The following is a 25,855-nucleotide window of genomic DNA, read 5'->3' on the forward strand; positions in this document are numbered from 1 at the left end:
GGAGCTCCCTGGAAATGCAGAGTCTCAGACCCCACCCCAGACCTGACCCAGAATCTGCGTGTTAGCTAGATCCCCAGGGAACTCCTGTGTGTAGTTAAGTTTGAGAAGTGCTGAGCTGGATACCTGGTGCCCAAGTCTGAGTCTTATCAGAATCACCTGGGGCACTTGTTTAAATGTTCTTGGGGACCCTCTGCCAAGAGATGCTAAATCAGTGGTTTAGTAAATTTCTTCCTTTTCGTTCTTCCTTTTCATCTGGGAACTTCTTCTGTAAGACAGCAGCTCCTGATAGACATTCCTAGGGGTTTGTGGAGTCTGTGTCCTGTTCTTGCCTTCTTGTTTTTTGCTGTGTGTGTATCTTGATACTTTTTAAAAATTATCTTTTATATTTTAGAACAATTTTAGATGTACAGAAAAATTGCAAGGATTATATTGAGAGTTTCCATAGACCCTTCACTCAGTTTTCCCTAATGTTAAGATCTTAATGTAACTGGTACATTTCCCCAAACTAAGCAATTAATAATGGCACGTGACCGGTAACTAAATTTCAAACTTTGTTTGGATGTCAGCAGTTTTTCCGCTAATGTCCTTTTTTCTGTTCCAGGATCTAATCCAGGAATGCCCGCCGCACTGTAATATAGTCATCATGGTTCCTTGGTCTCCTCCAGCCTTTGGTAGTTTCCCAGTCTTTCCTTGTTATTTCATGGCCTGCTAGTTTTGAGGAGTAACTTTATTTCAGTACAATTTCAAACAGAGAAATGGCAAAGAACTTCTGGCTACCTTTTATCCAGATTTTTAAATTATTAGTGTTTTGCTTCATATGCTTTGTCGTTTTCTCTGTTTTCTTTCTTTTTAATACATATCTTTTTTTCTGAACCATCTGAGGGTGATTTAAAGGCATCACCTTTCTTTACCCCTAAAAACTCAGTGTGTCTTTCCTAAGAACAAAATCATTCTCTTACATAACCATTATCTCCTTATAAAAGCCAGGAAATTGAACATTAGTTCAAAACTATCATCTAACTCCAAGTCCACAGTCCGTATTCAAGATTCATCACTTGTCCCAAAAAGTCCTTTATAGGTGTTTCCCCAGTCCGATATCTCTCTGAGATCATTTATCATTACATTTATCGTCCTGTCCCTCTGGTCTTCATTGATCTGGAATGTTTCCTTAGGCTTTCTTTATCTTTTGTGAGCTTGATAATATTGTAGAGTACAGGAAAGTTTTGTGGAATGTCCTTCGGTTTGGGTTTCTCTGGTGTTTTTCCCCCAGGTTTTGCATTTTGGGGGGAAATGCTGGAGAGATGATGTGTGTCCTTCTTGGGGCCTTGTATCAGGAGGTACGTGATGGTTCCTTGTGTCATTCTTGGTGATGATTCTGGTTTTACAAATGCAGATATTCAGGTTCATGGAAGTTAAGTGATTTGCCAATCCATGGAGACCAGGACATAAACCCAGGCCTCCCTTACTCTCAAGACTGAACTCTTAAACAGTGGGTTAAATTGTGGGCCTCCTGGCATTGCCTCACACAAAGAGTTAGAATCCCAGCCCTTGATGGCCGTGCAGCTGCTGAAGTTGGAGGGACAGCCTAGCAGCAGTGTTGGTGTCAGGTGGTGTTTCTTGATCACGTCAGACGTTGGCACAAGAATTAGAAACGTACTTGCACATGCAGTAAGGACTTAAGCGATGACCGTCACTTGGGTTTTCTTCTAACCTTCTCCCATGTTCCGTGAGCGTCATATACCCTGCCTCTCTCCCGTGGCACATCACCTTTGTTCAGAAAGCTCTTTGTCCCCTTTTAGCCTGGGTGGCTGCCGTTTCACTAAAAGGTTATTTCTGGAGGTTGGGCTAGGCATCGCTGTCTTGTGTTCTCCTAAAACTTAGAGTGTCCTTCCACTTGTCACCTTGTGTTATCACCGAGGGTTAACTTAAACCAGTGGTCTGACTCTATCTGGAGTGTGCCCAAGAATCACCCAGGGAGCTTGTGAAAAAGGCACAGTCGCAGCCCAGCCGCAGAGATGTTGATGCCGTTGGCCAGGGGTGGGGGCTTTTCACCTGCTTTGTGATGAGCACGCAGTGAGTTTGATGTGGGGACTCCCACACCTCCTGATCCAGGGGCTCGTGAGAAATAGTCAGGAGTCTGTCAGTGGCCTTATCTTTGAGTGCTGTTTCTCTAGTGCCCGGAGACCTGTCCGTCCTTAATACATGGATATTTAATTAATGGATAACTGGGAGAGGGAGCTTCCTGGTGAGTGGGGATCATTTCTGCTCAGCCTTGCTCTAACCATGCCTGTTTGGTTCAAGGGGATGTCTGCACGGACTAGACTGGTTTGTCTTTTTTCTAAATTGTGAGGAGACATTTCTGTGTTTCCACTCAGCAGGAAAAGCCCTGAAGGGCTTTCTACAAGTGGCGCTTGTGCTGCCGAATGAGGTGTCGGAGGAGGTGTAAGCTCTCCCGCTGGCGGCTTCTGCTTTGGCCTTCGCTGTCTGTTGCTGAGTTTTCACCCTCAGGAGCCACTTGAGGCTGCAGTGGGCGGTTGGGGGGGGCACACTGAGCCTGAAAGGCTCCCACCCACTCTTCGGGTTATCTCACTGTTTTCTGCATGGCGTATTGCTCATTCAAGAGCGTGGAACCCTCACCACTCTGACAAGAGGCATCTGCTGAGAGCTAGTGTGGCCTAACGGATGCCCTCCAGGCTCCAGGACACTGAAACCTGGATGGGAGCCCTGGAGCCCCCATTTCTGTAAGAGCCTCACTTACCCCCTTTGAGCCTCATTTTCTTCGTTTTGTTAAAGCTGACATCGTAATTTTCCACTTTCATGATTGTTGTGAAGATTAAAGGAAACGTGTGAAAAGAATTGGACATGGCCCGGCTCAGAGTAATAGCTCCGTAAAGGCAGTCCTCATTGCTGCTAGCTTAAGCACGTTCTCATTCAATTAGAAAATGAGACGCGAGGCGCCTGGGTGGCTCAGTTGATTAAGCGTCTGACTTCGGCTTAGGTCGTGGTCTTGGGGTCCTGGGATCGAGCCTCCTGTCTGCTTCCCTGCTCAGTGGGTAGCTGGCTTCTCCCTCTCCCGTTGCTCCTCCCCCTGCTTGTGCTTTCTCTCATACTCTCTAATGAATGAATACAATCTTAAAAAGAAAGAAAGAAAGAAAATGAAATGCCCTGGTTTTCCTTTTTACCCGCCCTTCATCATGAACAGTTCCCTCACTTTCTCCTTCTTTCTCTGCCTAATGTTTTTAATGTTTAGGAAGGAGAGACAACACAAGAGTAAGTAAGAAGCATCGTCAAGCAGTAAGGGAGAAAGCTAACTGGACACACAGCCAGTTTGTATTGTGGAATATTCACTGGATCCCTAGCACTCCTCTGCGATATCGTCTTCCATTCCTTGGCCACTCACCAGCATTCTGGGCAGCAGCTGTTCTGTTCCTGCACGTGCTCCTCAGGCCTCCAGTTGCTCCTGCCTCTGCCCTGCCCCCGCATGCCTTTCTTTCCGAGGAGTACACGGAGGCCAGAAAGCCTCCACTCCTGCCTGTGCCTCACAGCTCCTCTGCTGATGTGCTCGTACGCCTCCACGGAGCCTGTGACGCCTTTGTCTCCTGACGTCCTCTTTCCCCCCCACTGCCAGCAGAGGCGGGAAGAGGTGGTCCTGCTTTTTTCCCAGGGCGTTCAGTCTGCCCCAACCCCCGTCTCTTTGGCTGTTCACCAGTAAGTTTTTCTCTTCTTACCTTGGAAGACCCTTCTCTCAACCTAGTAATTCTCTTGCTAGTGTGTGATTTATTTTTGCTTTTCCATTCCAAGTTGATTTAAATGTTGTCAGTATATGCCGCCCCTGTGTGGCATCAGTAGCTACTTAATCTCAGGATGAGTAGTAACAACTTTCTCCTCCCCGGAGCTGCCTCTGATGGCCACAGTCTCTTCTGCTTTGATAAATCAAGTGGTCTTCACTCCTCACTCTGTTGGTCACACTTGGCAAAGCTGCTCATTCTTATCTTCTAGAAACACCCCCCTCCCTTCATTAAGCTGCGGTTCTGAGATTCTCCCACTTGTCTGATTAGGTGTCGTGCGTTTCCTTCATGATTCCACGTCTCTCCTTTTTTCTAAATCTGTCCCAACCTCAATGCTTAGCCCTCTGGTCTGTGTTTACTATGGATCCTCTTGGTCTGGATTCCATGTTTTCTCTGGGCTTTAGGTATAATTTCTATCGAAGGTAATACCAGCTCTGTCACCAGCCTGCCTGACTCGCGGGCCACCGTTCTTCTCTGTTTGATGGATATGCTATTCTCTCTATAAACCTTCACGTGCCAACAGAACACAAGCAGGTGGTTGGTGAGACTGCCCAGACGTAAACCTGCAGAAAGGCGGTCTCGTAGGTGTTAACCAACTTTTAGAACTTACATCATGTAGAAGACGGATGGATTAGATGTGTTGCTTATAGCCCCAAACAGATCTACTCCATCCTGCCCATATAAGGAGATAGAGCCCACTTCTACTCAGGAAAAGCTAGCACAGGCCATCTGGGTGGGGAAGGGGTCTGGATCATCTCTATTATCTGTGCACCAGAAAGATACTCAGGAAGACTGTTAGGTCTCAGGTTCAGGCCCAGAAAGGATGATGGGGAGAGATACATGGTTTTCAACCTTAGCTGGATCCTTCTCAAGGATCCTTCTCAGATGCTTCAGGGGTGAGGGGCGTATGCAGTGTGCTTCCAGGCTCTCCATGTTCATTCCTGCAACAGCAGCTTGTATTGACCTCTGTCATTTTTGGATGCTTTGGGGAAAGAGTTTGTTTGAAGAGAATATGCCACAATCGAAAAAAAAAAAAAAAAAAGTCATGGAGATGATTCTTGAGTGATCCTGAGACTTGAGTCAGATTGTTTAGCTTGACTTCATGTCCCGTTCCATGATTTCCCTTCATGTTATCCAGGGCTCACGGGATCTGCAGGTGTTATGTGCAATTTTCAAGTACCATCTTGCTTTAGAGAAGCTGCCCCTTTAGAAGTGTGTCCCTGTGCCTTTATGCGCTTGTTCATCTCTTGCTGCTTCTTTCTAAGAGTAAACCTGCTTGGATTCCTCCTGCCCTTGTGTTCAGCTCTTCATTCCTTTAGATCCTGGCTTTGCGACGCACTGCCCAGAGCCTCCTTCCTACTCAAACCGTTTTTTGTGTGTTATCATGCGGTTGTTTCTCCATCCTTCTAATTTCTTATACCATTTCCTTTGCCTGTAGTATTTATTCAGTTAATATATTCTGCACAGAATGTTACTTACATTTTTTTTAATGTACCCATGTCTTTAGAAGTAGATTATATGCTCCTGGTGGTCAGCCTGTGTTTTATGCACATTTGTATGCTATGATCCCTCACATTGATTTCTGTTTCTGTGTGGATCTGCTTTAGGTCTGAACTATGAACGGTAAGGATGAGGGTAAAACATTGATACTCTCCATCCTCCAAACAAAAATTATAGTATTACCTACCCATATATGGTTGGGGATTTTATTTCCCTAAAAGAAACCTAGATGATGTGTTTTCAGGCAAGCATGTACAGAATGACTTCCTGCATTTCCCCCTCAGCTATCCTATTTCTGTAGTCTATTTAAGATGTAATCTAATATGTATAAATTGGATTTACCCAAGACTTTCCTGAAGCTCGTTAATTGCAAAAAGTACGTTTACACTGTTGTGCTTGACTTTGGAGTAATGACAGCAGCAGTAGTGATGATAGCATGGACGACGAGACCAGAACATACGATGTGCCAGGCAGTATGCTAAGTGCCTTGCATGGGGTATTTCATGCCCTTACTATAGCCCAACAAAGCAGACTGTAGACTCCCTAGTTTGTAATTTTTCACAAGTTCATTAACCTGCCTCAGGTCACACAGCTAGGAAGCTCCTGGTTTGAATCTAGCACCACATGATGCTAAAACCCAGGCAATGTCTACTAAACCATAAATCTGTTTGATAGCTCTTTTTTTAAAAATTTCATTTCAGCTTTTTCAAGGTATATTGACATATAAAATTATAAGATATTTAGAGTGTACATCACAATGATTTGATGTACAAATATACCGTGAAAGGCTTCTCCCCCATTGAGTTAATTAACACATCCATCACTTCACATATTTATCTTTTGTGTGTGTGTGTGTGTGTGTGTGTGTGCGTGTGTGTGTGAGAATGTTCAAGTTCTACTCTCTTAGCAAATTTCAATTATACAAGACAGTGTCATCAGTTATAGTCACCATGTTATACATTAGGCCTTATTCATCTTGTGGATGATAGTTTGTACCTTTTTACCAGCCTCGCCCTATTTCCTCCAGCCTCTCCCCTCCCAGCCCCTGGCAACAACTTTTCTATTCTCTGTTTCTGTAAGTGTGATTTTTAAAAAAAAATCCACATATAAGTGATACCGTGTGTAGTATTTGTCTTTGTCTGACTTCTTTCACTTGCCGGGTAGTACTTTTTCAGATTCTCCATCTCTTAATGCCCCCTCCCCAGTCGACCCCACCGTTAACAGCAGCCTGATTTGAGCAGACACATACACCATTGCCAGTTTGCTTACTCCATCCACTCATGATGTGATTTCCAGGGACGCATTCTGTTCTGAAAGCAAAGATGGTATTTTTTTTTTAAAAAGTAGGGAAAATGTGGCAAGTGACCTGGGTTACTACAGAAGGAGCCCACCTGAAGCGAGACGTCCTTTTGAGCCGGACACTGCTTAGAGGCAGTTTGGCTTGGTGCTTACGAGCATGGACTGTGGGCAGACTCATAGGGACTCAAAGTCTGGGCTGTCACGTAAGAGCTGTGTGACTGGGGACAGCCTCCTGCTTTGTAAGGAAGAATTGGCAATATTCATACATCCTTCCTAGCATTGTGGGGATTCAGTGAGATAATCACTCAACACTCTGCTTCATAATGGTAACCATTAGGAGTCAATTATGAATTTTTCAGAGTGGTACATAGAAGAGAACAAGGTTTTTGTGTTTTGGGTAAGATTGGAACCAATAATACAAATGTCCCCGTTAAGTGCATTAAAGCCAGTTCTGTAGCCTGAAAACCCATAATTCCCTTGACATTTAAGTATTGACAGCCTGGTGAACTAAAATGACAGCTGAGCTCTAAATAAGAAATTTTGAATTCAGAGCTTTCAAGATTACATAGCACACAGAATACACAATAGGAATGTACTTAATACCACTGAACCATGCATTTAAAAGTGGTTAAAAATGGAAATTTTATGTTGTATGTAGCTTCCCACAATAAACAGTTTCAAAATTCCAGAGTGTCAGGAAAATGAGACTGAATTTCTGGAATGGGAGGTTCCAACCTTGCATGGCAAAAATTAAAAGTCATGTGATTTTCCTAGACTGTTCTTTCCCGAGCAGTTGGATTATATCAGGATTTCTCAGCCTCAGCACCACTGACATTTTGGACTGGATGATTCTTAGTTGTGAGGGCCATCCTGTGCATTGTAGGATTTAAGCAGTATCCCGGCCTTACCCAATAGGTGCCAGTAACATTCCCTCCCCCACTTAAAGCCGCCAAAAATGTCTCTAGACATTGCCAAATGTCCCCTGGGCAATAGACAAATTTCTCCCTTGCGGATGGACTAAATCAGCGGTTCCCAAGCTTGGTTCTGCGTTGAAATCGGGTATGAAACCTATTGAACATACGGACAGGATTATTTGTAGGTACAGTTGGAGGCCCAGGGATTCCTGTTTTTATCCAGCTGCCCGGTGATGCTGGTGCTCTAGGACCCAGATTTGCAAATCACCGTCGTGAGGCCTTCTAGATTTCTAATGCTCTGTGCTGGCGACCCCTCTGGTTCCCATAGTAGCCTTCAGCGAGTGCCTCATGCCTTCATCAGTAAAATGGTCCTACTAATTCCTCGCCCTCCTTGCTCTCGGAGAGTACGAACACCACCTGCAGGAGCTGCTTTTGTTCCACGTACCACAGATGCGCCAAAGCCTGTGTGCTGCTGTGCTAGTTTGTGATGTCGTAATAAGGTAGAATGACACTGTGACAGGAAGAGTCATCCCTCATCTGAGTTTTGCACTTGTTGGCTTCGGCATCATAGCAGTTATTTCTTAAACTTCCTTTAAAATAAAGTGACCGGGCTACTTCCCTTTCTGGTTTTAGCTCTTTCTCTCTGCGTGACAGAGTCTATCTAACCTCATAAAATAGAGTTTGCTGTGCTTTGGAAGAGAAAGACAGCAGACATATTTCTCCCCTCAATCAAGAGCTCAGTTTAATTGAGCAAGAATGAAGTCTAGCATTCTGCTTTTCCTTCTGAAAATGAATTGCAGATTTTAGATTGTTTTCTAGGTAGATTTCAGCAGGGAAATCTCTCTACAAGGGGGTGGCTGTGGTGAGAGGAACGTGCTTTCCTTGTTCCCACCGTGCATTCTAAATGTATTATTACATTTTGTTAATCTACTTTATAAAGATTTACTTTTGTCCTTCCATCAAAGCCATCCATAGTCAAAAGACAACCAGATGCCTTTTTAGATAAGATATATCCATTTTCAAAATGATTGTGGGGGTGCCTGGATGGCTTAGGTGCTTAAGTGTCTGACTCCCCTTTTTTTTTTTTTAGAGATTTTATTTATTTATTTGAAAGAAAGAGCGAGCATGCACAAGGAGGGGGAGGAGCAGAGGGAGAAGCAGACTCTCCACTTAGCAGGGAGCCCGATGGTGGGGGAGCCCTCGATCCCAGGACCCCAGGATCACTACCTGAGCCAGAGACAGACACTTAACTGACTGAGCCACCCAGGTGCTCCAAGTGTCCGGCTCTTGATCTGGGCTCAGCTAGCGATCTCAGGGTCACCAGATCAAGCCCCACCTCGGTCCCACCACAGGCTGCGCTGGGCATGGAGCCAACTTGATGTTCTCTCTCTCTCTCTCCATTTGCCCCTCCCCCCTCTAAAACAAACAAAGAAAAAACCCCCAAAACCAAAATGGTTGTGGATGGGTCATTACTGTGAGACAAGTTTATGGTGATCTGTTTGGATTTATCAGCCTCATCACCATAGGTGCTGGTCATTTCTGGCTCACTTTTTCCTTGACCTCCTGACCCATATAAACAACTGCCTATCCGCCCATTAGCCTTGCTCATCTATATGTCCCTTGCTCCACAAACTCAATATATTCAAACTGTCCTTATTGCCCCTTCTCCAAAACCTGTGTAGTTTTGCTTCAGAATCTTCATGTTTTCCTCGTCCCAGTGATAGATGTGAATATACACCCATTTTGCTGAAGCTGAAACCGTATGTCCTAGGCTCTACTATCTCCCTTAGCTTTTCTGTCTGATCAGTTATCTCCAAGGACTTGCCCGCCTCCGGTCCCTCTTCATCACATTTGCTGCTGCTGCTCTGGTTGGCCCTGTTCTCTCTGGGCTGTGTGGAGGAATGGAGAGAGAAACAAGGGAGGGCTTAAGCATAAGTGTGGCACATATCCCCCAGAGGGCAAAACTTTAAAAGAGAGAGGACAATGTCTACACAAGCAGGAGATTATGAGCACAAAGTAGGCAGATAAAAATTGAGGAATATATGAATATGGGAAAGAACCAATTAGAAATCTTAGAAATGGAAAATATAGGGGCGCCTGGGTGGCACAGCGGTTAAGCGTCTGCCTTCAGCTCAGGGCGTGATCCTGGCATTATGGGATCGAGCCCCACATCAGGCTCTTCCGCTAGGAGCCTGCTTCTTCCTCTCCCACTCCCCCTGCTTGTGTTCCCTCTCTTGCTGGCTGTCTCTATCTCTGTCGAATGAATAAATAAAATCTTAAAAAAAAAAAATGGAAAATATATACACGGTAAGTGAAATACAAAAAAAAAAAAAAAAACCCTACGAAAGATAAATAAAAACAATAAAATGCATAGACAAAGTAACCCTAGAGTAGATTTGGCTAAAGAGAGAATTGATAACTTGGAGGATGAAAATGAGGAATTTATCCAGAACATAGCCCAAAAGATGAAAGAATGAAAAATATGAATGCGAAGTTGTCTTAAAAGGGTACATTAAGAGATTTTGGCTTATGTCTAATTGGCAGTCCTACTAATAAAGAATGGAATGAATGGTGGAGAGGCAATATTTGAGGAGATCTTGGCTAATATCTTACCTTTGTGGAATTGAAGAGAAATTACACAGTGGGAGAGAGCTGGGGCTCTGAACTTGTCTGGTTGGATGAGTAGAGGCTCTGCTGTGAGGAGCTGTATGGACTTAGTACTTCGTCCAAGAGCCACAGGAAAAGGAAAGGTTTATAAGCAGAGTATCGCCATGGTATGATTTATACTTTTAGAAGATTTCTCTGCTGAAATCCACTTAGAAAGCAGCCTAAAATCTGCAATTCATTTTCAAAAGGAAAAGCAGAAGAGTTCATTTTTGCTCAGTTAAACTGAAATCTCAGCTGAGGGGAGAAATATGTTTGCTGTCTTTTTCTTTTTGTTTTGTGAGAGAGAAAATGAAATAAGATTAATTAGGCAGTCCTCGCAATAGTCCAGGCAAGAAATGATATGCTGTGGCTTAGGATAGTGATGAGAGACAGAAAGAAGTGAAACGTATGTCTCATCAAGATGTATAAGAAGATTAAATTAACAGGAAATTAATGATTAATATGAGGAGGGGTGGGAGGGAGATGGAAATGTTGATGATTTCAGGATTTCTTGTGAATAGCTGGGCAAATGGTTGTGGCAGCTATCACGACAGAAAACACTAGTGGAGGGGTATTTAGATGGACTCAAAGTCCAGAGCCTTTCAGATGGGTTCAGGAGAATAAGGCAGGTATCTATATAGCTGTACCTCCTTTCAGATTTTCTTTGGGTTTCAGTACACTTGGCCAATTTGTCCACCTGTGTGTTCTCTCAGCCTCCAGGGCAATCACCTATCATTAGAAAATGCACATTTGATTATGTCACTTTCCTGCTTAAAAGCTTGTGATGGGTCCAAATCATCAAGAGTTGTTTACAGGACTTAGACATCTTTCGCCTCTCGCTTTCTTCTTTGTTCCCTCTCTCCCATTCGTGCATATTACATTGTCAGCTTCTCCGTTTCCCACACGAACATCCATTTAGCCATGACTTTGCATTCACTATACCCTCAACGAAAAGTGCTCTGAGCATCTATTTTTAATTGCTTCTCTGTTCCCATGGGCAGAATAAAGAAGAAGGTTTAGAGAGTCACCTGTGAGATTGACTTGGTGGGGCTGACAGATAATCGGAAGGGCAGGGAAGCTGTAATGTTGATTGCAAGCTTATTTTCTGGCTAACTGGAAGAAGATGAGTAAAAGTTGAAAATTGAGAAAGAGAGTTTTGGGGTAAGGTTTGAGTTCGAGATTATGGAGAGATAGACACTCAAGTTAAAATGGCTGAGACAGAAAGGGACTATAGGCAAGTGAGGGCTGGAGGTGTGGATTTGAGATTAAGGTGAGAAGGGGACCCAAGCACGGAGAATTCTTCTACTGGATATCAAAAGTCTCAGGGTTGGGGCTCAGTTGATTGGGTGTCTGACTCTTGGTTTCAGCTCAGGTTGTGCTCTTATGGGCTATGAAATCGAGCCCGGCACTGGGCTCTGCCCTCAGCAGAGAGTCTGCTTGAGATTCTCTCCCTCTGCCCTTTTCCCCAGTCGTGCATACATGCATGCATGCTCTCTCTCTCCAATAAATAAGTAACTCCTAAAAAAAAATGGCTTAGTGTTGGGGCATGTGGGTGGTTCAGTTGGTTAACCAACTGCCTTCGGCTCAGGTCATGATCTCAGGGTCCTAGGCTCAAGCTCTGTGGGGAAATTGCTTCCCCCACTCCCTCTGCCCCTCCCCCCTGCTCATGCTCTCTCTCTCTCTCTCTCTCTCTCTCTCTCTCTCAAACAAATAAATAAAAATTTTTTTAAAAAAAGTTCAGTGTTACCTTAGGATTTCATCATAATTTATGTGGATAATGCCTGATGCAGGGTCATCTACTATTCTCATGGTAGTGCTAAAACATCGTGCCTTTAATTGTATTTATCATGAACTCACTATGTGCCAGTCTGTCCATAATTCCAGCACCCTTCCCCTTGGCTGTTAACTTTGGGCACTTGGGCTTGTTCTCAGTGACCAAGACACCAGATGTGGGCTGGAGTTAAAGAGCAAGGCTTCTGGAATTATATAGGTCTAGGTTCAAATTCTGGCTTTGTTCCATATACTTTGAAGCTTCGAGCAGCTACTTAATATCTCAAGATCCTCATACAGTTTTCTGTTTTGTAAAATAGACTTAGTAATACCATCTTGTAGGAGAAATATGGTAGTTGCCCAATAAGTTGCTACTACTATTATCATTAATATCAGAAAGGCTGGCCAAATGATAGATAATAAAAGTCTGAGTTGGTGATATGTCAAAGGTAGTAGGGTTTTAGAAAGTGTGTGAGGTCGTGGCCCTTGTTTGCATATTCCAGACAGTTCCAGAAGAGCCTGTTTTACTATTCAAGGCTATAGTTTAGCTTTAGATTGTCATTGTCCCATTCCTGGGACCTATATTTGAGAATTGGAAGCCCATGTCCTTCACTGCTTGCTGGCAGATGTCTTAGCACATCCATTACTATTCAAGAAAGAAGGACGAATTGGCATTAGTGCATCCACTCATGAAGAAGTAAATCCACTACATAGTGAAGAGAGTCAAGAAGTAAAAGGGGGGGGGGAACTGGAAAAGTAAACTCACTTCTTAAAACTCCCTTTACCACCAGTTCCTCTCAGTGTGCTTTTGACTGCTGTGTTATATCCAATCTCAGTTTCTTTGCAGTTGATAAGCCTTCATAATCCTGTGTTTAAATTGAACCTGAACCTTACTTTGCCTTCAGAGCTTTATCTGGCTTTCTTGTATCTCACCAGGTCTGATAATACCCTATCCATTGGGGTTGACAGTCATTTCCGTTTATCCTACTAAGCCTGCCTGCCTTTTAAATTTTATTTATTTATTTATTAAGATTTTATTTATTTATTTGGCAGAGAGGGAGAGTGAGAATGAACACAAGCAGGGGGAGTGGCAGAGGGAGAGGGAGAAGCAGGATCCCCTCTGAGTCTGATACAGGACTCAGTTCCAGGAACCCAGGATCAAGGCCTGAGCCAAAGCAGATGCTTAACTGACTGAGCCACCCAGGCACCCTGCCTTTTAGATTTTAAACCATGCACATAAATACTGTTCACTTCCACAAATGAACTTGACACCATTAGTCTATTTCATGTGAGTGAAGATAGGCAGACCATAAGACCTGGCTTGGTTTGCAGTGTGAATCCTTCATTTTCACATAGAGAACACTTGGTTGCAAGTGTGTGGTGGAGTAAAATGGTATGCCAGCCAGTGGAGAGTCATCTGGGCGTACTTCTTGGAGAGGACAGATATTAAGGAAGGTTGAGAAGGATATGGGAATTAAGAAATTGTTGCTCCCTGAGATATTGAAATTTGGGGAAAAATTGTTTCTTGTATCTCCAGCAACATTGGTATCAGGACAATATAAAATGGTCCAGGACTACGAAGGAGAATCACAGAAGATAACCGATATGAGTAGTGCTTCATTTTTGCATTGTTCATTTTTATATTTTTGTCACTTTCTAAAATTTCAGTTTCTCTTACAATCAAAGAGAAATACAGGGTCTGCTGAGAAGTATATCAGAATATCTAAGAGAGAAATGTTTTATCACTTGTCTTTAACCCACTAACACATGAGTGCCAATGATTTATGTCTTTGCTCATCTATGCAGTCCAGTGATTTTTGTGACACAAAGATTGTACTTTATATGCTAAAATGTATTATTTAATTAGTTTCATGAAGCTTGAAACAAATCATTGTAAGGAAACTATTTTTGAAATGAATCCTCATTTGTCAAGGAAAAGGTGGCATAGTCCGTCATCTTCCAGTTTTTAAAATTAACATGATACACAGGGTTTTACTACTCTGGAGATGTCGTTGTGAGCCCCTTTGTCACTTCTGACAATTCCTGCAGTCTTGTGTCAGTGAGTCACATTGGAACTGTTGTCAAAATACCTGCTTTCCAAGAACCAGCTAAATTTTCCCCAGAAATGTGTGGTTTTTGTCATTCTCCTGTAGATTATTTAGGCTGCTATTAGGAAAACAGAGGAAGCACACCCCTCAGAGTGTATCAGATTCCTCCTTGCTAAAGGTATATGGCTCCGAAGCATGGAGAGTTGTTATAGGGCTCATTGGGGTGGGGGGGGGAGATAGAGCTGTTCTAAGATGACAGGTGTCATTGACACAATGTCAGGAAGCACCTCCGGGAATGAGGCTGGTTATTGTACATTAAAGTTTCTCCAAATCATATTGTAGGCTAAGTCATAGTTAACATGCGTTTCCCTTCTCAGAGGTGTCCTGACGTTTGGAAGCTGGGTTTCTTTTCTTCCTGGGCCAACATTACTCATAACTGCCGTGCAGAATATGTTCAATGAATTTCCATTTATAAAAGCAAAGTAGAATCCCAAGTGCTGTGCTGTATCGCCTCAAAGTGTCAGAATAAAGCATCTGTCACATTCTTTTAAAGCATTGGAGAAAAGCGTTTTAATAGTCTAGGCCAAAAAACTTTTAAGTCTTTGTGGAAAACAGTTTTGCAATTAAAGGACTGTAAGGCGATGGCCATATGGAAGGGCCGATGCATGGCAGGGATTGGGGATTGCTTCTGCTTCCCTCTTGCTCCGTTCCGTCTTTAGCTCCTGCCTGAGTTTCAGCGGCAGTCAGAAAGGGACCAGAAGAAAGGGAAAGAAGCTAAAAGTCTGAAAAAAGAAGATGTGTTCTTAATCAAACAGTATGCATTAATTGCATGCCGTGCGGGGATCAAGCAGCCACTTGCCTGGGAGGTGACCGAAGGGGTCTCCAAGGTGGTCTCTGCCTCCAAAGCAAGTATGATCAAGTGGGCAGACGAAATGAAAATGAGCCGAAGGAAGAAGAACGGGAGGCGATGAGAGCCAAAGGCAGCAACGGGGCTGGAGTCACTCAAGGAAGAAAGAGGAATTGGGTATTCATCCATGTATTTGTGTAATCAACTTTTTAAAAAAATACCTGCAGAGTGTCCCAGTGGTATATGAGAATTGAAAGAGCCTACTCATTGGTACGTCATGCAGAGCCGTACTCTGTCCTAGGTGCTGTCTCAGAGGTTTTATTCATGCCGTCTCAAGTCAGACTCATGACACTGTAGTGTGTGAAGGACTGTTTTTGTTTTCAGAAAAGAAGACGGAAGCACGGAGGGAAGTTGTAAACCTAAGGTTACAAAACCTGGAGCTGCAGAAGTTTGGGGGTTCAAGCCCAGGAAGTCATTTTCTAAAGTTGTTCGAGAGCTCAGAGTTGAGGGAACATTTCCAAAAGCGGGGAGTAGATAAAAATTCAGCATTCTAAGTAGTTTTCTGATGTCCATTAACTTAATGTCATCACAGAAACATCCCCCCCACCCCACCCCGGGTCATTAAAAACATTCTAAACGAATGCTGTTTCAGTGAAGCCAGTTTTTCTTTCTGGGGGTTGTCCATTTTAGGACAAGTGTGTGCCTGAGAAGTGACTGTCAGGGGCAAGAACTGCAGCCCACCATCTGCAAGTGCTCACAGGCACGTGGTCATATCGGCTGGGGGTGCTGCCCACCTCCACAGGCCGGTGTCAAGGCTGCAGCGTGGGCACCAACAGGCTTAAAACCCCCGAGGTGAGCCTTTGGGCTCATCAGTCGCCAGGCCTCGACCAAAGGACAGGAATAGGCGGTTAAATAGGAAGTGTGCTCCTCAGAGGCATGTCAGGGAGGGGAGGCGGCTGCAGCAAACCGGTGGGGCTGTCTCAGGGAAGGAGCCCGGAGGCAGGCTGGACTCTGCACCACCCCCCCGCCCACCGCCCAAAATAAACAAGTAGGGATTCCCAAGGATGTTTCTTCTCGGGGTTCTCTGATGCCTTACAGGAACCATGTGGTTTGGGTGGGAGAACCAATATTTTAAGAGATAAAAGGGAGCCAAGAGGAAGATCTGGTTTAGTAAGGAAGATGAAGTGTTAAGCCTGAAGGGATGACGGGACCCACGTGGACCCGCGAGAGGGGTTATTGGAAATGCTGGAGACAACCTTAGAAGCGGGGTCAGAGTGAGAGGTGTGAATTCAGGAATTTATGATACTGGCATTTCATTAAAAGCAAGGGAGAGATAATAAAAAGGAAAGCAAAGGACCAACACCCACTTTAAGGACCAGAGAGAAGAGAATGTTGCCAGAGACAGAGATTAAAAATGAATTGTTAGGGAATTTGGCCATTCTCAAAAATCTAGCTGATTTTATGAAAAGTAGATCAACAAATCTTTTTTTATGGGAAATTTGCTTTCTGGACTCACTGCCTTGGGCAAATTAAGTTAAATAAAGGAATTATTTTGGAGAATAAGAGTTAAAAGTAAAAGGGAGGAGTAAATCTTAAAAAACAAAAAAAGCTATTCCTTGACTATAACTGTTGGCACATCGTACTTTGCCAATCAGATTCATATGGAAACGCATACTTTGTTTGACAAATAAAAATATTTCTGCCAACATTAAGATTTTCCCGGAATAATATAAAATGAAGAAATACTTTCGTATGCTGCAAGATGACCTCACCATTGCTAGGGAAGGAGGGAAAAAGAACGTGGTGGTCTGAGGCCATCCCTGATTCCCTGCATGTTGAAATCTGGTAACTGTCTGACCCTCCAGGTTATCCTTAAAAACATTCCTGCTCTTACCATCTCAGTTCACTGCTGAGGCCAAGAAGATAGTTTTGACCTTCAAAACAGAAAGCTTAAGGAATTTACAGTTTTTTAAAAATAATTTTAAGTAGGCTCCACACCCAGCGTGGGGCTCAAATTCACGACCCTGAGATTGAGAGTCGCATGCCCTACTGACAGAGCCAGGCAGGTGCCCCAGTTATGATTTTTTTTGATTATGAAAACATACTCAGCTAGTTAAAATAATTTTGTCTCAATATTCTAAATCCAGATATATTCAGAGTGTAGAATTTTATTTCTAGTTCTTTTAGGTTTTTGAAATCACAGAGAGAAGAATCACTTTTCAGCCTTTTAGACCACATTTTCTTTTCTCCTGAGCCTTTTCTCTCAATGAGGTGAAAGACAGATTGTTCATCGGGTCTACTGAAAGCTATCAAGATGTCACCCTACTCTCAAGTCTTAGCCATCTGGGCAGACAGGCAGAAGCCTCTTTTGTCGCCTGAGCAAATGTTAACTAAAACACGGGCAGAGCTGGTGTTTGGCTTGGAATTTAAGTCAGGCAGAGAGCTCGTGTTAGACTGAGGGCTGTATAAAGGAAGTGAGAAAAGCGGTGACATCAGACTAGCATGTTCTGCTTGGGGCATCTTGTTCAGTCCTGTGTATGGTCATGCTGCTCACCTGTGTGACCTTGCTAAGGGATGGTGACAGTCATTTGACTGGTATCTGTTTTATCATCTGTTGAATTGCGCTCGTCAGCAGCTAAGCTTGCTCAATGCTCTTCCAAGCCATCAATCACAGAACTCCTTCTAGCGTTGTCTGTGCAGGGAGTAGTGACAGCCTTCACGTGTCTAACCACTTATGGCCAGCAGCTGCTTAGAGCCACCCGGGGTAGTTTACATGGTAGGAAGGGGGATGTGTGCTAATAAATCCAGGCTATTCTTCAGAATAGTTTGCTTTATGTTCAACTTTTTTTTTTTTTTTTTTGGTTTGTTTTTAACAGAAAGTGAATGTGTGGATTTTCCATTAAATAGAAATGTACTGAGTCTCTTTGTAGATTTTATTAGCACCTGTATACTGTGGTAACTAGTACTGAAGGCTGGAGATTAAATAGATGAATTAAGATTTCTTGTTCTCAAGGGACAAGAAGATAAGACAGGCAAATAAAGATAAGACAGATACAAAGTTTTCAGGAGTGATTTATTTAATGTGCTAAGTACATAGAGGGAGTGATCTCTGTGTGGTTGGGGAGATAATGGACATCTGCTTGAAGGAGGTGGCTTTGACATGGATATTAGGGATAGTAAGTGTTCATTGTTAGAGCTGAAACAGAAAGAAGGAGAGGGACATTTCAACAAATGGTGTAAGGTGAAAGTATGGAAGTGGGATTTTTTTGTTTTTTGTTTTTTTGGTGAATCAGAATCCAGAAACATGGGCAACATATACAACATTAGTAGAAAGTTTGACTGCTTGAGCCCAGATCATGGAAGGCCTCAGATGACAAGTTAATGAAGGGACTTATACCATATAGGTAATGGTCATTGGGGATCTGTGGAGGAAATTAGAGCGACAAGAGTGACCTGAACAGAATTTGTAGGGAAAGTCTGATTTTGTCTGGTTATGGTCCTTGTAGGGGTTGGAGAGCAAGAAACTGGAGATGTGGAGACTTATTTGGAAGGATCTAGTGATGGGGTCCTGAGAACTCTTAATAATGGTGGTGGTAAGGTCTGGAAAGGATAAAGGGGAAAGAGGTTGTGGAGGAAATAATGATGAAACTCAGTGTAAAGTTGTATATCACAAAATAGGGTAAAGAAAAGGGAAAGGCAAAGATGAATTCTCTAGAAATATATGTGGGAAAAAAAACTGCCCAAAGTAGGCAAGTCTAGTGTCAGAAGTCATGGAAGATAGGAATGAGAGTTTGATGTGCCGGTGAAACATTTGACTGAAAATTTGTGGTGAGCGGTTAGTAATAAAGAGCTGGCACTCAGGAATGGTGCTGGGACTCGGGAGGCAGAGTTAGAGGTGACGACACTGGGGGAATGTTTGTCTGATAGCAGTAGTTGGGACGAGGAATGTCTGTATTTTAGAAGAGTAGTTAGGAGGTGAGAAGTCATGTGAAAATGCTATAGAGCCTTGTAACTAAGTTGACCTGTAGAGTGAAGGAATGAGGGCTAAAGATGTTCCCAAGCAGGAATGGTGCCCTGAGAGCAAGGCGTCATGGTGGGGGTGGGGGAGCTTTGGGGCCAGGCTATTGTTGGGGCAGATTGGTGGGTGAGCGTGATGGTTTTTGTTTGTGTCTTCCGTAAGATGCCTACAGGAAAGTCAAATGCTATATCTAGCAAGCTGTCAGGGATTTGCAAGAGAGTATTTGGGGCCCGAACTATATATATGCTCAGGGCAGTTGAAGTGAATGAGGAACTGACCGATTAGGTAAAAGCGGAAGAGACAAGCACAGAAATTTGGTGTTAGGTAGCTGGAGGCAAAACAGAAACATATGAAGGCTCTCTTGGATTATATTGAAGGTTTATTGTTTTAAATGCTAGGAAACTGAAAGAAATACTACAGGAGCTCTGGAAATACGGTTTCAAAAAGAAGGTAGTGGTAATAGTGTCCAATAAGGTGGCCTAATTGAGGGAGCTGAGGATTGAAAGGTCATTGCAACTAGCTTCGGGTGTAAGGGCTAATGCTTCGTTGGAACAGCAAGAAGAATGGAGGGGGCAGTGTGGGAAGCGGGTCCTGGAGCCAGCCCCCATCCTCACATGACGTTCAATTTAAGTGGCGAAGTCTGCATGATGCGTGCATTATGTTCAGTTAACTGTGATTCCTTTTTTCATTGGTAGTTTAGAGCTTTTCTGTAATCTTTGTTAAATTTCTGAGTTCCCCTGTGGTCTGTACTGCTTTCATATATTCAACTGAAGAATATTCTAAATATAATAGTACCCCATAGACTGCTGTCTTTTCAGATTTGTTTCCAAATCTATGAATCAGACCTGAATGAAAAATCTAAGAAATTCCTCTCTGATACCTCAGTGAAGAAGTCTAATTCTGGGAGCTGTTGTTTTAGATGCGTTCTCCTACGTCAGCCGCAATGCTTTCTTGGTCTGATCTGTTGTTGTGGTATAACTTAAGGCTGACACCCAGCCCTGTGATTTAGATTTCAGTTTTGAGGGGGCAAAAAGTAAGAGGAGGGGGCTTCTTGAAATACGATTAGCCTGGAGAAGGCTCTGACAGTTGGAAGTGCAAAGTCATCTTCTGGGCAGAGTTTTGTTCCCAAATTCCTTTGTTATCCGGTTGTGAGAAACCTTTGCCCCTTAACTCACTGCTAAAGCCATCAACAGTGGACAAGTTCTTACGAAGCCCTTGGCTTGTACAACAGGTAAGTTCATTGTAAAACCCAATCTCCATTTCTCATCTCATTCTAAAGGAGACCAGCTCAGGATGTTGGGATACCCAGGTACCTTTCCACTCCTCAGTGATTCTATGTGCCCTTTCTTCCCACTGGGTTTTTAGTCAGCCATTCTTTTGATCACATGGGGGTGGACTCAGTCACAGAGGCCAGACCTCTGGTGGCAGGGAGTTCATTGGAGGAATACTGAGGACCAAGCTTTTAGCTGGGGCTGGAGGCCCTTAGAAAGGACTGTGAACAGTGTTCAGAATTCACCAACAGGGCAGATATAGTAGCATCTTGGCCAAAGGCAAGGACGTGAGGAGAAAATGGAACCTATTCCGTGATATGAGAAGGTAAGAAGCCAGAACCCTCACCCTTTTTTGAATTTTTTTGCTCATTCAATTAATTCTCATTTAATTTAATTCTTATAGCAGCCCTGAGGAGTGGATGGGTCCTGTGCCCATTTTACAAATAAATTGGTTGAGGTTCAGCAAATTAAGGAAATTGTAGATTACACGGCTGACAAGTTAACCGAACTAGGATTTGAATCGGTTCTGCTTGATTCAGAATTTCTTTCCCCATACCATATTGCTCTTCAAAGGGACAGAAGCAGAACATGTTTATATGTAGACAGCTTTTTGTATGTTTGTATCTGAAAATCCAAGACCATGTGTTGTATTTCTTTGATTTTTCTTCCCCCTTTGTTTCTTGTCTGTGATTTGTCCTTTCGTTTGACACACTACCGCCCACCCCAGGGGACAGACAGGGTCTGTTTGCATCCAAAGTAGAGAAGTTTCAACTTCCCTGGGTGAGCTGTGTGTGTGTGTGTCTCTCTGCTGCATTCCTTCTCTGGGGAGGCAGGCGGAGCACAGCTGTGGCTATTGGGCCCAGAGCACAGCTGTAGTCAGCCGGCCAGTCGACACCGCGGCACATGGTGTCACGATCTCATTACTCAAGTGTGTCCAGCTCAAGCTGCTGCATGATTGGCTTTGGTCAGGGCCACGGTTAGGAGAGGAATTCTATGCACTTGGCAGGAACAATTTCGCAATGCTTCATATTGCATTTGCCACACGTTCTCGTAAAAATATCATGAACCCAAGCTTGTTTGCATAAAGCCAAACTGCTGGTTGCCAGCTTCATGTACTAATCCCGAGGAATTCTGGTTATCATTTGACCTTGGGGCTTTTGTTGCCACCATGTTTTCATCTTGATTTTAACACAGCTAAGTTAAATATGATGCATATTTTGTTCAATTAATAACGTTAAGAATAGAAAAGAGGACCACAAGGTCAATAAATCATTAATGTATTTGGTGGTGATGGCAGTAGATTATACTTTGAGAAAAATAACCGACTTATTGACAACAGCCAAGAATAGCAAATGTAAATTCTCCTTACTTAGATATCTTTTTATTAGGCTTCTTTTTCTTCTTCTTTTTATTTGAAATGATGAAATGAAACTAACAGCATTTCCCTTTTTTGCTATTTTGCAGAAAAAACCGCTGTCTGCAATAATAAAGGAAGTCTGTGATGGGTAAGTATTACTTAGGATTCATCTGAGTTGCTTCAGTCCAGAAATTGAGAAGCTAATAAAGTATTCCTGAGCAATTATAAAATGTTATTCCTAACATGAATTACTATGTAAGATTTACATGCCTTCTTACACCAAAAAAATTACTGTTGTTCCTCAAAGAGCAGAACGTGTGAAATGGCTGGTGAATGCACACTGGGATCGGTTTTATTTATTTTGAAAAGTTGTGGTTCATTCGTCCTACTCAGCAGGGAGCCATCTGAAGTTCCTGAGGTTAAATACACACCTCGTCTGATATAAATTGAGAGGACCATTTAGGTTCCCATAGAAGATAAAAGAATTAAAAGACAAGCCCGCGTGTAGTTTGGCTGCAGGAACTTCCTGGTGTTGGAGCTTTCTGCCTTGTCTTTGGCCCTAACAATCCAAAGGAGAAGCACATAGAGAAGTTGCATGAGGTTTTTCTGCTTTCAGAATTAGGAAGCGAGTCTTACTTGGAGTTTATTTAAGACCTGGGATACTTAAGGGGAATGTTTCCATCTGCAGCAAGCGTACTGATTGGGGGGTTGTAGAACATGGAGGGAATGGGAATGAAACAGTTATCAAAAATTTAAATCCCATTCCCTCTTTCTGCTCCACTCCTTCAAAATGGGGAAGAATGTAACTTTGTATTTAAATACCCTGGCTCAAAGACACAAAGACGAAATATTCCAGGCACTAGGCGAATAAGACCAAGAAGATCATGGTGATCCTCAGTAGGAGATGGTTGGTCAGACTAATGTCCTTTTGTTTTAGGAGCTGCACTGTGCTGGGGGGGGGTGTTGGTGTGGGCCCAATTCCAAGGGTAGGGTGCTCCATTCATCTAACTGTGTCATGCTGTAGAAATGAAAATGACCATCCTTTGTTTTTCTGATCAGTTCATGCTTGTGTTTTTAAGGTGGTCCCTTGCCAACCATGAGTACTTTGCACTGCAGCATGCTGATAGCTCAAACTTCTATATCACCGAAAAGGTAGGTCAACCACATTATTTGATCTGGGGCACTCGTATCTAAAAAAATGAAAACATGACTGATATTGCCTCTGTTCAGGACTAGACGAGACATAGTGGTCTAAATTTTAAATCCCTACTGTCCATGAAAATAGAGGGTACAGAGCAAACAACCGGTACTATAGTATTAACAAGGCAACATGCAGCCCGTTGAAGAGTGAAGACCAGACATGTTTCTGTATCCCGTTTTGGGAACTACCCTTGCCTTCTGACAGTGAATTCACAATAATTTTTCTTTCTTATTCCTTGGCATTTATTTGATATTTAATGACTCCTTTCTCAGACTTTTTGTTGTTGTTGTTGTTGAAGAACAGTCTCTAAGTCCGGTTTAAAGTGGTTGAAACGTGACAAGAAACCTTTCCAAAGGTGGCATTGTGTAGACATGGAGTGTTCTATGGCTCCTGAGAACTTGCTTTCTTCTTGGGTGATTTTTTTTTTCTTTATTCTTTAGGAAGCTTGGAGGAGAGGGAGGGAGTGGTAAAGACTACAGTTGTTCTGGCAGCAAGTAAAAGCAATGTCTTAGGGAGATCCTTGATAGGAGAAGGGAAAGCTAATATGGGCCAGGCCCGTTTATGGATTTATTCCTCAAGTCTAACCTGTCTAACGCAATACTGGCTTTGGATAACAGATAAGAAACTGAATCATAGAAGTCCGATGGCTTGGCCAATATCTCAGTGGTAGTAAATGATAGAATCAAAAAAGGAAGTCCAAACTTGGTACTTCTGTCACTTTGCCTTTTGGAAATTTCTAGAAGAGCTTAGCATTTAGCTCAGTTTTATGGAGAATTCACTGAAATAACATAGAGCCAGTATTGTCCTCGTGGAACTTTATAACCTTGTGGGCTTGGTGGGGAGGGAAGGGTCAGCCCTGTGAACAGTTTTCATTACAACAAAGTGGTCAGTGCTGGGACAGAAGTGAATACAAAGTGCTCCTGGTGGAGGGGGCAGTGGATGACCTCAGGCTCCAGGCTTTCTCCTCCCAAAGAGCAGTCCCTAGAGTGACTGTAAGTTTACCCATGAATCAAGTGTGGTGCAAGGTGGAGGCAGTAACAAGGGTCCTGTTGCTCTGTGAGGGCTTGCTTTCCCCAGAGGAGTGTGTGTGTGTTGAGGGGAGGGGGTTTAGGTGGGGGAGGGGCTTCAGTCCAGCCCAGAGGGAGTATAGCCAGAGGCCTGGAAATGCTTCTTAGAAATTGCTTTGTTCTTCCCAGATGGACCCTGGAATTTTCATAACTGATCATGTTTTCCTCTTCATACTAATTGACAGAAAGCTGAGAGTAAACAAGTAGACTAGATTTCCTGGCCTGTGTTGTATTTAATTTTGCTTGTTCCTTTGATTCATTCCACAAACACTTAATTTCCTGTCTTTATTTTCCCTTAGCTTCATTTTCTCAATATTTTCCATTTATTCTATACTGCATTTATATGCTCTGCATACTATTCTTTGTGAGATAAAGAGGATATAAATAAATAAGTTAAATATTTGCAGTTAATGTATTGCTGTGGCTATCTTTCAGCAGAATTCTGCCTCGTTTCAACTTGGTTAGCCTTTTAGAGATATTCAAATATTTCAACTTTTGTGGTATTATCAGAAAGGCGCTTGGATGGTTTTCTGCTATTTGGCGCATAATATAAGAAAGTATAAAAATTATTAAGTGATGCAATTATAGGATAATAGAAGTTATAATAGGGTTTTTTAAATATCACCAATTAGTGGGTGATGATATCAATGTTATTGGCTGCAATAGCATTAAAAATGAGAATATAATAGAATAAGTCACAGCACATCACCTATGTTGTCCGTAAATCCTTGTGTCGTACACACACATACACAATACATGTATATTGTGCTGGGTTTTTCCCCTGGGTTGTGGTAAAACCACAACCAAAAGTCATGGAATCACAAATATCCCAGCTTTTGATTCATCCGTATTGGCTTGTGTCCCCTGGGATTGTCCTGTCTTCTGTCCTCATTGTCAGGAGACCTCAGTTTACTGGCGATGACTATGATGAGACTGAAGGGAGAACCTTTCAGATATGTACGTTTTCAGATCCCACCCCCAGAGACTCAGACTGAATCGGCTTTGGAAATGGCCTAGGATTTTACATTGTTTTACAGCTTCCCTGAAATTCTAATGTGGAAACCCCGGGACTTGGAGGAGTACAGGACTGGGGCTGCTTTTTAGTACCAGTACCCTGTGTACCAGACTGTGCATCATGAACAGAGGTTATGCATGAAGTTTGACTTAGGAGTGTGTTTGTGTGCAGCCAATTCTTAAAATAATTTAAAAATTCAAATAATATTTATGCTTCTGTTCTAATTAAAATTAATGTATACTCAGAAAATTAAAACTACTCAGAACAGTGGGAAAATTGTTATTTTATCAGGCATTCCAGTAATTTTTTTTTTTTTTAGAAAATCTTGTGTTGCCTGAGGAAACTATTAATGTTGAGTTTGAAAGGGACCGCCATCTAAGTCTGTCACCCAGTCTGGCCATCTTCAGTGGGCGATAGCAGAGATTATTCTTCTATTAAGAGTTTAGGGAGTGAGAAGACTCATCTTCCCAATCATTGCCCTTTGTTTGTAAATAAAATGTCATCACTCTTCCTCCCGCAGCTGTTCCTGGGCACAGCTGTGTGTGCATGTGACACAGAACTCAACTTGACATGCATAGGGCAGGGGAGGGACCTCGGATCCTGGGTCACAGGGGTAAACGTGGGCTGCCTCCAGTCTGCTGTTAGGTCTGTCTAGGTCCTTGCAAGTACTCCTATAAATAGAGCCCGTTTTCCATTTTGAAGTAACGTATTTAGTATCATCTTGGTTACTTACAGCCCAGTGAGTTGTTAGGTAATATTTGCATTACCATAGTAACTGGTGACTAATTTTTGAAACTTATGCATTTTCTTCTTAGTTACTGATTTTCACTTGCATATGAGGTGGTCTCCCTCCTTCTGCCAGAGATATAATATCACCTGTAATTTTAAAGGAGAAGAAAAATTCTCCAGGCTCGACAAGCTAACACATTTTGCGACTGATGGATGGGTGCTTGGGACTCTCTTCTAAGAGACTCGGGGAGACACCTCCCCTACTTTTCTCATGTTAGCCAAGCATATTTTCCAAAATAGTCTTCATTTGCTTATTGGGTCATTAACTTTGGTTTTTCAGTGCAGTGGGAGAGATTGTCCTGTTGTTGGGTAGCACTCAGCAAAA

The 25,855-nt window shown here is 42.9% G+C and overlaps 1 protein-coding gene across 8 annotated transcripts in view; it reads left to right on the forward strand.

Moving 5' to 3' along the window:
- ELMO1 (engulfment and cell motility 1) overlaps positions 1-25,855 on the forward strand; it is a 527,802-nt gene that overhangs the window by 120,826 nt on the left and 381,121 nt on the right. For 6 of the 8 annotated variants that reach the window (XM_045792846.2, XM_045792847.2, XM_087860896.1 and 3 more), the window contains 2 exons: positions 21,566-21,606; positions 22,538-22,610. In XM_045792846.2, the coding sequence (XP_045648802.1) occupies positions 21,566-21,606; positions 22,538-22,610 (114 nt within the window). Of the gene's footprint in view, positions 1-21,565; positions 21,607-22,537; positions 22,611-25,855 lie in introns of those variants that run through there. The other 2 variants (XM_087860899.1, XM_087860900.1) reach the window with 1 other exon arrangement.

This window comes from Ursus americanus, chromosome 3, assembly GCF_024610735.1.
Source record: "Ursus americanus isolate L20-20 chromosome 3, mUrsAme1.1.p, whole genome shotgun sequence".
Classification (NCBI taxonomy): domain Eukaryota; kingdom Metazoa; phylum Chordata; class Mammalia; order Carnivora; family Ursidae; genus Ursus; species Ursus americanus.